This window comes from Buceros rhinoceros, unplaced genomic scaffold (assembly GCF_000710305.1).
Source record: "Buceros rhinoceros silvestris isolate BGI_N320 unplaced genomic scaffold, ASM71030v1 scaffold6827, whole genome shotgun sequence".
Taxonomy (NCBI): Eukaryota; Metazoa; Chordata; class Aves; order Bucerotiformes; family Bucerotidae; genus Buceros; species Buceros rhinoceros.
This window is the reverse complement of record NW_010421509.1, coordinates 13,846-24,640: the sequence shown is the minus strand read 5'-3', so window position 1 is coordinate 24,640 and position 10,795 is coordinate 13,846. Positions and strand designations below refer to the sequence as shown.

The window sequence follows — 10,795 nt, the reverse complement described above, 5'->3', positions numbered from 1 at the left end:
TTTCCCTTCTCATCTTGCCACCACCACTCACTCCTTCTGAAGACAGGCCGTTGGATGCAGGAGTAGCAATTTGGGGGTAAGTCACATCACTGGCACAGAACAACAATACAGAGGTTGAGGAAGGGGGAAGGAAAATAAAAAGAAAGATTAAAGAAAAAAATCAACTTACTAATTGTTTCAAGTTATTATAGCCACTGCTAGTCCTAGAACTGACACCTTCCAATCGCAATCACAAAAAGCACAAAAGTGTGTTTGATCCCAAGGAGGACACGAGGGCAGGTTTCCAGAAGACTGAGGAAGAGAATTGGTCTAAACTTGTCAGACACTGGCGAACAGTCTGTTTAGCACCGTAACCACCAAGAGGAAGCCAGGTCCTTAAGTCATACGCTCAAACTTTTCTTTAATCCAAACTGACAATCAATTCAAATTCTGATAAAAACTTTATGTCAAAATAGAGCTCGATTCAGACAATTACAGCCTGGCTGTAATGGCCCATCTTCCTCTTCTCTGTTAACACTTGTCAACTCATGAGCAGGGGCAAAGAGAGTTTTCTGCCTTCAGGCAAGTACAGTACTGACCCAGGTTGGTAAACTAACGAGCCCTTGGTAGGCGGAACAGAGCTGCACCACAGTAGTGCGGGTTAGCTGCCCCTTCTCATCAGGAGTGTTCCTGCTCCCGGACAGGACACTCAGAGACCTGCTTCATCAAAGAACTTAGCAGGAAAATTTGAGAACCAACTAAAAAGCAGTAGCAGTTCTCTGGATCTTCCTTCTACATGAAAGAGAAGAAAGGAGTTCTAAAGAAAATTTAGAACCCTTTGAAAAGCCACAGTTCAAACCTACCATCTGTTTGCACCTACGCCAAAACCTTAGAGCCAATCTCTTCCACCCCTGAAAAGGTTGTTGCTGTGAAGTCAGACCATGAGATGCCAAAACAAATGGTTAGTTCGGAGGTTTTTTTGCAAGCCAAAGAATGCCCGAGGCAACATAAGAATTGCCTGAAAGATGATCTCAGAGGCAACAACACACAATTCCCTGCTACTGCTCCTCAGAAGGGAAAAGTCCTCCAAAAAAAGTACCCTTTGAATGCAGAGTGTCTTCATTCAAGCATTACCCAAAAGACCAGTTGCCCAGAAGGGAGAGCCCTTAATGTGATCTGGGGGTGAAGTCATTCTACCTCAACCGAGCAAGCAGTGGAACCCAAGGCAATGCCCTCAAGAAGAAACACAATTAATAGCTCTCCCGGAATTTCGTGTTTTAGAGACAAGTTTCGCATTTGGCCTCAGGTGATTCTAAAGGGCTCCTGGTTTCCAGGCAAACTCAGAGAGCAGGCGAGTGACTTTGCCGTGAAAGGAGCATCAAAGAAAACCCAAACCCACCTTCCTCCACATTCTCACTTTTTAAAAAAACCCCTAAAAGTTACATATATTCCTGAACTTTAAGACACTTCACCTTACAAAGAATCTTTCAGAAAGAAGAATTTCTTTAGGACAAAGCTTCCGGACTCCAACCAATTAAGTAATTAGCTGAAACGAATAGCTGCCCCCTTAACGAACACCAAGAGGCACAAATGGTTGAACTCTCTCAAATGGGATTTTTTTCACTGTATTTTCCAGTCCACTTACTGAGAACTGTTACTGCCCTTCCAAAAGAAGACTGCAGTGACAAAGGAGAGAGCTTTTTTCTCTCAAGCATTTTGAATTAATGCATTTGTCATACCTTTCAGATGGTTTCACTTGCTGTTCTGCAGGAAAACTCTTCTCTCTCAAGCCCTGCAAGATAAGTTTGATTTCAAGATTTATCCAGATGTATTTATAAACCCTACATGAAGCAAAGACAAACAAGCAAACATGTTTTGTGAGGGTTTTTTTTATTTATACCACTCAATACTCTACATAGACCTCATCTACTTAAGCTTGGTCCCTAACCACTATGACTACCCACTTTGATCTCCAGTCTAAAAAGCCCATTGATTTAACTAATACCTGGTCATTTTTACATTCCATCGGTGTTTTTGCCTGAAAGAGATGCCAATATTAGGTTAAGGGAAGTTTTTCAGGGACTCTTGTCTACCCCAAAGTGATTGGAGTGAGGAATTAAGAAAGTGATTGCAACAGGTCACTGTCAGAACCCTCACTCGGAGCCCGCAGCTCACCTGGAAGAGTTTATACACAACATCAGCGTGCTCCATCAGCAACAACTTTGTGTACAGGAGCATATGCAAAGGAAAAGGCTGGTTCTGTATTTTGACATTTTTTCACTGAGAACAGCCCGACCCAACATGACGTTCTGAAAACATCCGCCAGCCACTTACTGTTCCAAAAACACTATCAAATCCATAAAAGCTCAAAGCATCTCTGCCACAACAGCTCCCACTGTCTCAGTGCTGACCTCAACCACACTATCGGTACTCTCTGCCAAGAAAAGAGCACCTTAGCAGAGGAACTGCTTAGAGACATTCCAAGCTTGGAAAAAGCAGGCAGGTAAGGACCAGAATGGTTACTTACTTGGTGCTTTACATCTACCTTCCGGTGAGTTTGGCTGGAATTAGCAGCTGGAGTCAGAGACGGTTTAACATACAGGCTGCGACTCCCAAACAGAGAGATTGCCTTTGGTGTCACGAGTTGCTGGACAGGTGGATGCTGTGATTCCATCTTTGAAAAGGAAGCAGCAAAAATTTATCCTTGCACCCACCCAAACTACCACAGCGTTTACTGATGAAACAAGTCACAGAGCTCTAAACCTGCCTCCCATCAGTCTCAGCACCACCTGAAAATTATTTGGAAGCACTGAAAGCATTTAGCTTGCAGAGCTAAATCACCAGCAAACCAGGTGGGAAACGCAAACAGCTATAGAAGTAACCAGAGTGAGTCTGACCGAATCCTCTTTCAAAACTTGGCAGTTAAATTCACAGACAAAATAGTTCACGTTATTATAATCAAAATAACTCAGGTTACTGTAACGTGCTCCCACCTTCTCTTCTCCTCTGCCCACACTGTGATATCTTTTCACTGGCTTAATCCATTCTTTTCACATTCAAAGCGTTAGACAGCTAATGACACAGGCTTCTGGGTTTCATTTCCCCCCCCATTTCCCTCCGTCCAAGTTATGCTCTCAAAAAAAAAAAGTTTTAAAAAATAGTCTCATTCATTAAAATATGTTCCAATGTTTCAGAGTCACATTAGAAGCACTTCAAAGTTCTGGTTTGACTCTCCTCGTCGAAGCATTTCCACAGACAAGAGTTAATCTTTAGCAGAGAGCACTGCACATTCTGCAAGGCTGACTTAACAGAATTGTGAAACAAGAAAGACTCCAAAAGGCTACAAGGTTTACCAAGGGCTCTTCTGCAGCCTTAAGGTTCAGAAGTATTGGAGGATGCTGTTATTTAAAGTAATACCCACAGAAACTGTTACAATGCTGCTTTAACGTCACATTATCTCCCTACTTTTGGTAACAAAATTCAGCTGTAATAAATGAGTATAATAATTTATGTAGCCCAAATCACTGCAACCCTTTGCACCCTGCTGTTCAGCCAGCTCTTCATCCAGCGTACCGTGAACCCGCTCATCCCACTGCTGGACAGCTTGGCCCAAAGGATGCTGTGAGGGACAGTATCAAAGCCTCACTAAAACCCACCACTCACCACCCTCCCTTCACCCCCTCAGTAGGTGACCTAATCCTGGAAGGATACCACATTAAACAGGAAGATACAAGGAAAGAATTAGTCACCCAGTTAGATGTTTAATGCACTAAGAGCCCTTCTGTCTGGTGCAGATCCTCAAAAGAAGAAAAGTACCGCAAAAAATACCTGCACAAGTTTTGCCTGAGTGCTCCAGTGTTCTGTCAACCATGTTTGCTCTAGCAGGAAGACACATAACCCTCTCCTTGGCGCACACAAGCCTCTCCTCCCTTTCTCATGAAGGGCCACCCTTCCCCTGCCAAACTTTCTGAATTCTAGTATTATGATCAGACAATGTCTCTGCTTCTACCCAGTGACAGCTGTGCGCAACGTCCGCTTTCCGACTGACGTCAGGCTCTGCGCTGCAAGACTGGTCGATCTTTCTTAATGCCTCATCACAGGTGTAGTTCTACAGCGTGACTGAGGACCCACGCCAGCTTTGTTTGCAATTACTAGGACAATAATTATGGTGAAGAACATGACTAGTTTTCTTTTTTTTTTAAACAAAACCAAAGAAAATAATGATTTACCGCAGCATTATCCCAATTCAGTGCTAAATCCAAATAGAAATTCAGAGACAAAACGTTACAGAAGTGACAACATTTAACAATTTTCCTTCTCCTTACTTTGAGGAGCAAGAAAAAACGTTAAGTATTCTTTTTCTGCCCAAAATGGAAATCGGCACAAGGTCCGTAGGATGACTCTATCAATATTTTTCTATTTCTGATTCTTTCTGCAAAAGAAAGCTTTCCTTAACAGAAAGACTAACATGCAACTCAACCCCAAGTTGCAGGACAAGATAAAACTCGTTTGTGTGCTCCAGACTGACATAGTGAGACACTACCACATAAAGACAATATACTTCTTAAGCTGAGTAATCTTCAGTCCTCCATCTAGTGTGGGCAGAGAAGACATTTTTAGCACTCTCCCCACAGCCGAGACAGCTGTAATTCACAGAATGCCAATACTAACTTGATTTCATCACCGAGGTTCACCACATTTCTTCTAATAGCTACAAAGCACAGAAAGTTATCTGCCTGCACTCAAGGTTTTGCTGGTTCTTACCTGTTTTCGTCTGGACTGGAAGCTAGTCATAATCAGCACGCTCCTGTCCATGGGCTAAGGGGGAAAAAAGCCCAAAAATTAGAAGATGATGGATTTTTTTCCACCCAACAAAACCACGGGAGGTTTGTCATCAACTTACAGAAGACAGTGGACTAGACACAGGAGACGGAATCCTTTTAGCATCCTGTTGAAAAGAAGAGCGCAATAAATCAAACTACCTAGGGAAGACCTCTTACCCTGGCACCATTGACCATGTTTTTCAAGCACACAACATGAAATGGATCAAAAGGAGGGTGATTTACCGCCAAAGGACTTGACATCTTCTCCAAGGACTGCAAGATGCGCCGCGCTGTGGAACTTGTCACACCATAGGGCTGCACACTTGCTTGTTTAGCTTTCATTTGTCTTCTTACCGGGGGCTGAAAAAATCAGCATAGCAAATATGATGATGCTTTATTTTGAATTAAACGTGTGTATTTTATGCCCTATGGCTACCCTGATGATATAACCAATACTCTCCTGATGACAGAGAGAAATGCACTCACTGAGCGTTCAAGCCATTAAGATGAAAATAGACTCTGCTGACTTTATAGTAAAGTTGAAGAGCACACGGGATAAAGCAACAAAAGCCACAGTGAAATGTAAAAGGTCACACACACAAAGGAAGACATTAGGCCTGTGGGATCTCTGAAGCAGCAATCAGGAAAACAGAACTGAAGCAAAGGTATGAGCTGCAGAAAGTACTTTCAGTAATAAAACACATCTTGAAGTTTCACGGTGGTGCCAGTTCCATCTTAACACCAGTCTACAGAGTCATCATCAGGAATTTCTGGTTTTACTTCTCTCGTTTCCTCCCTTCCCCCAAAATTACAGGTGACTGCAGATCTTTTTACTCTCTCTTTAAGAAGATTTAAACAGATCTAAAGATATTGCACCAAAAATGTAAACTGCTTTATTTGCACCACATGACTTTGAATACAATTTTTACAACCTTCTTTCCGCGTGAGGTGAGTGTTTTTGTTTTAAATGACGTTAAACCCCTCACGTAACCACATCATGCTTACCATGCTGCTGCATGAAGACAGGAAACAGAGCACGCAGCATGAAAAAACACCAGCGAGACTCACCGTAAGCCACCGCACACAGCAACGAGCAAGCGAGTCTCTCCTTTAAAAGCCCAGTACTTTAGTTCCTCTTCACAGCATAACCCTCGTTTATTTTGTAAATAATAAAACCAGTTTTGACTGTTCTGAACTTTGGTTTAGCACCAAGTCAAAACAAACCACAAGTTTTCAAGGTTTCCCCTTGAAAGTCAGGTCCCTTTGTAGGTCTCCTTGTTCCAGGGTAGACACAGACTGACAGAGTAGGTCCAACAAACTCTTCTTTCATAGAATCATCTGGCTGGAGAAGACCTCTAAGATCATCCAGTCCAGCTGTTCACTCTGCACTGCCAGGGTCCCTAAACCATGTCCCTCAGCACCATATCGACACGTCTCTTAGCAGCCTGTTCCAACGCTTCCCAACTCTCCCTGTAAAGAAGTTCTTCCTGATATCTAACCTAGATCTCCCCTAGTGCAGGTTAAGGCCATTTCCTCTCATCCTGTCACATGGGAGAAGAACGATAAGGTCTCCTCTGAGCCTCCTTTTCCCCAGGCTAAACAACCCCAGGTCCCTCAGCTGCTCTTCACAAGACTTGCTCTCCAGACCCTGCACCAGCTTCGTTTCCCTTCTCTGGACACACTCCAGCACCTCAGCGTCCTTCTTGAAGTGAGGGGCCCAAAACTGGACACAGTGCTCAAGGTGTGGCCTCACCAGTGATGAGTACAGGGGGACAATCACTGTCCTGCTCCTGCGGGTCACACTATTGCTGATAGAAGCCAGGATGCCGTTGGACTTCTTGGCCCCCTGAACACACTGCTGGCTCACGTCCAATCGGCTGAACCAGCACCCCCAGGTCCTTCTCTGCTGGGCAGTTTCCAGCCACTCCTCCCCCAGCCTGTAGCGCTGCAGGGGGTTGTTGTCACCCAATGCAGGACCCGGCACATTGGTCTTATTGAACTTCATACGATTGGCCTCAGCCCATGGATCCAGCCTGGCCAGATCCCTCTGTAAAGCCTCCTGACTTTCAAGCAGATCAACACACCCACCCAGCTTGGTGTCATCTGCAAACTGACTGAGGGTTCCTTAAATAAAGTTCATTTTCACTTTTGCTTTTTATTTTATTAAGATCATTTTTATATAAACACAGCCCAACCACACCAGATTTTACTGACTTCCATTTAGACTCAACTTTAGCTACTGACAGTTGTCAGCATTTTTAATCTGCTGGTTCATTTTAGAACACAAAGGACTTTTCAGGGCAAGTAATTCCTTTCAAGAGCCATCTGAATGATAGTCAAATAGAAAGCATTTTGTTGTTTATCTTGAGATCCCATTTAGGACTGCATGCCTCCCCTCTAGGTCACGGAAGACCGAAGGATGGGCAAAGTTGCCTTTTAGAGACTACTATAGTTAAAAAAGAATTGAAACAGAAATTTTCTACTCGTGTAGGCTGAGAGGGCAAATCAGGAACAGATGTCGCATTGCCAGCTCCCTGCTCACAGCTCTTGTGGCAGTGTTGCCCCTTCTGTATTACAGCTACATTCTCCCTCCCACTGCACGACTCTTCTCATACCTGGTAAGAAGCGGTTCGCCCTTTGGTCTCCCTTGCTGCTGCAGCTGCGCCACCATAAGTGGTCTTTCCAGAGTAAAAAGGCGAATCCCCAAGCTGGCTTGTCTTAAAGACAGAAATGTTTCCAAGTGACTACAGAAAAGGATAATGGTAAGCGGTTAGTGAAACAGCTGCACATTCACATGGACTAAAGTCAACACTCATGGTACTTACAGAAGAGGGAGATCCGAAAGCAGATAAATTGAACGCAGGTTTTTTAGAGCTGGCTGCAGGATGCTGCGAGAGGGGATGAGATCTTTCAGCCTCTGTGGACCAGAGCAGCGGGGCTGAAGTAGTTTTTGAAACGGTGATATCTGCCAAAATGACACGTGCAGTATGTCAATGCCTTGGGTACACAGAGAGCTTTAATATTAAGTATTACACTGAATCCAGAGATCTTTAGGACAGAAAAGTCTTCCAGAATGAAAAAGACCCCTCACACTCTTTTTTCCCCACATGCTAACCTTCAGAGCTCTTCAAACAGCTCAATTTCACATACGGTATGAAAAGCAAGGATCAGCTCTGAACTGGAATGCTGCTCAGAGCACTGCAAACACGTTACCTTTCAGGAACCGTTCAAGAGCACGCACAAGTTAATCACAGGCTTCCAATGCTGAGCAATTTTATTTTTCCTTCTTTCATGGAAAAATAAAAGGAAACTGCATAAGTGCTGGTGCATCGCTAATGATAAAAAACTTTTCCTCTGGTGGCAAAAGGGCGGGAGTCCAGCACAGGTCAAAACTGCACAGGGTTTCAACCTGAAAAATTCCCCACAGGCTGAACCAGCAGAGTTAATGAGCTATTTTCTATGTATGTTTTATACATACAGACACACCGGAAAGCTCTAGTAAACTCAGGTTCTATTGCTACACGCCATCAACACCTACTCTGAATAGTAAAAATACAGTCTGCAGAGAATCTGCCGAGCATACTTCAATCCCTGTTTATATGGGGGACTCGAGAACGCTGCAAACCCGCTGTGTGCCCTTTCTCCGTGACAGCACCTAGGTCCCCATCTACACCAGGACGATGTTTCCTTTTTTCACTTTAAAGTGGTGCACATTCCTCGCTGGATGCAGCAAAGATATTGCAGTACTGACAATGATTGATCCCAGTTCAAGGTTTACAGATGAGCGGTTATCGGCACCAAGTTTTTGTAACATCAGGCTCTCACAGATGCATTCCACAGCATGGTTACATTAAAAAAGGTGACAGGATTATATACCCCTAAAATTTACCAAGAACTCACTAAGAATTACATTTAATTCTAACATCCAAAGCTGACATTCACCTACTTTATGTGCTAAGGTGGTGTGGAATATTAAAGGATGTGAACTACATCACGCTACCAAAAAAAATCCATTAAAGAACACGAAAGTTACCTTTATCAGACGCTCTCGAGGAGAAGCCACTGGTTGTTGAGATGTTATCATCATCATGCTGAGAGGTAGAATCTTTTATTTCTTTTACAAGAGACAGCCCAGGACTCCCAACACCAAGTGAAGAAGATGTAGAGGGCTGACAGTGTGATACTGGGGAATCCAACAGCGTACAGTTCAAATGGCTCCGATGAAGGGAGGGCCTTGTTAGCACAGCTGAGAAGTTCAATGCCGACCTGCTCGTGGAGGGTTCTAAACAGGAACAGGGAGACAATCAGCTTTCCTATAGGCAAGCTCACAGAAGCCAAAACCTCTTTTCTATCAGCACTCAGGCTACTGCCAAGTTCTAAGCACAGAAATAGAGAAGCCGAATTTAACTTCTTCCTCACCCAGATAGGGTTTCATCAAACTGTCTGATTCCAACAGCGACTCTGCTTGTGATACTAAGTATTAACGTCGCATTAAGAAGTAGTTAGTGATGAGGTTTTACACCACCAAATTCTGACCCCATGCTCAAGTGCTCTGGCACTGGGTGGGTTTTTCACTAAATCACTCATGTATAAACTCCTCCTTCTGCAGATAAAATAAGCTTTCCAAAATTCGAGGTTACATAGCACCTTACAGACAACCCTGCAGTTTCCATCATCTTGCCACAAAGACGAGATTAATCTGAAATGTAACATGAAAATGTGTATTTGCAGAGATTTGGGGGGGGTTGTTTGTTTTGGTCCCTCCCAAACTCTCCCTTATCAGGCCATGCCGCAGGCAAAGCATTATCTGCTATCCATTAAGTGTCTTGTCTGAGATACAGAAAGCATTAGTAGGCTGAAGGCTGGCCAAGCAAAGGAATACAGGCGCTGGCACACTGCTACCTCAGAGCTGAAGAAAGAGGCTTTCTAAAATTGTAACAGCAATAAGAATTTAAAAATCTGATTACAAACTATAGCAAGAAAGATTGCTCTGCTGCTTCCACAGACTGCAACACAAGCTACTAAAGGTTCTAGGGAGTCCATCTGCTCCTGATTTCTCGGAGCTAGAAAGTTTGCTGTGCAGCTGTTCTTACTGAAAGGTCCTTTCACACAGTTCTCCAGGAAAACCAACACGTGCTCCTCATTCATGAAGACTTTCCCTATTTTTTATCCAAACTTGCTCTCAAGCCACATCTACCCAGAAAGCAATAAAGCTCCTTATTCACAATTAGATGACATTGGTGACAAAGGTATTTCCTCATTCTTTTCCACTCTGCCAGCAACAGAAGCAACTGACTTTCCACACAGATGGTTACACGTAGTCAGATAAAACTTCTCTCCTTATCAAAAATTAAGTTCCACAAATGTGCTAATTTAAGAGAAACTCGAATGAAAGCATATGCAAATTCACAGACAACTACAGAAAGAGTGAGAGGCACAGACATAAAACACGAATTAATCCTCGATACGGTGAACAAGGGGTTGCAAATGTTGCCCAAATAGGTTTTCCAAGACCCCACGCTAACCATACACACATCTGAATGTCACCAAGTATTTCAAAAAGAACAAACCAAGTTCCCCAGTTCTAACTAACAAGGAACTTTACTAGATTGTCTGAAGAGGCCCAAAGAATAAGAAAACATAAACCAAGACACATGGAGGAATTTTCCTCCAGCATTCTAGCGTTGGATCTTTTGTTTTGAGGACAACAAAACAAATTAATGTTTTAATTACCTTAGACAATTAGAGAGACCCTCACTGCAGCCCTCTGAAAAAGAAAATGTAACCCAGCACACTTGCAAGTGAGTATCATCAAGATTTTGCACCTGGCTAATTGACTGTCTGAAGTTAACCCATGACTTCCAAGACAAGCTCCAGTGTGTTTCGCAACTGTGTTTACAGTTTAAAGCTAAGGCAGTTTCACATACAGCTGCTGGAAGGGAATGTCTGGGTTTGGGGGGGGGGGTTGGGGGGGGGGGTTGGGGGTGTTTGGG

The 10,795-nt window shown here is 43.5% G+C and overlaps 1 protein-coding gene across 1 annotated transcript in view; it reads right to left on the bottom strand.

Moving 5' to 3' along the window:
* The window catches only part of NUP153 (nucleoporin 153kDa), a gene marked incomplete at its 5' end in the record, with an annotated part of 24,697 nt that overhangs the window by 13,414 nt on the left and 488 nt on the right, over positions 1 to 10,795 (bottom strand). The window contains 9 exons of the mRNA XM_010139685.1: positions 7 to 89; positions 1,719 to 1,771; positions 2,507 to 2,653; positions 4,744 to 4,797; positions 4,883 to 4,927; positions 5,046 to 5,162; positions 7,418 to 7,546; positions 7,628 to 7,767; positions 8,836 to 9,084. Coding sequence (XP_010137987.1) covers positions 7 to 89; positions 1,719 to 1,771; positions 2,507 to 2,653; positions 4,744 to 4,797; positions 4,883 to 4,927; positions 5,046 to 5,162; positions 7,418 to 7,546; positions 7,628 to 7,767; positions 8,836 to 9,084 — 1,017 coding nt within the window. The remainder of the gene's footprint in view (positions 1 to 6; positions 90 to 1,718; positions 1,772 to 2,506; positions 2,654 to 4,743; positions 4,798 to 4,882; positions 4,928 to 5,045; positions 5,163 to 7,417; positions 7,547 to 7,627; positions 7,768 to 8,835; positions 9,085 to 10,795) is intronic.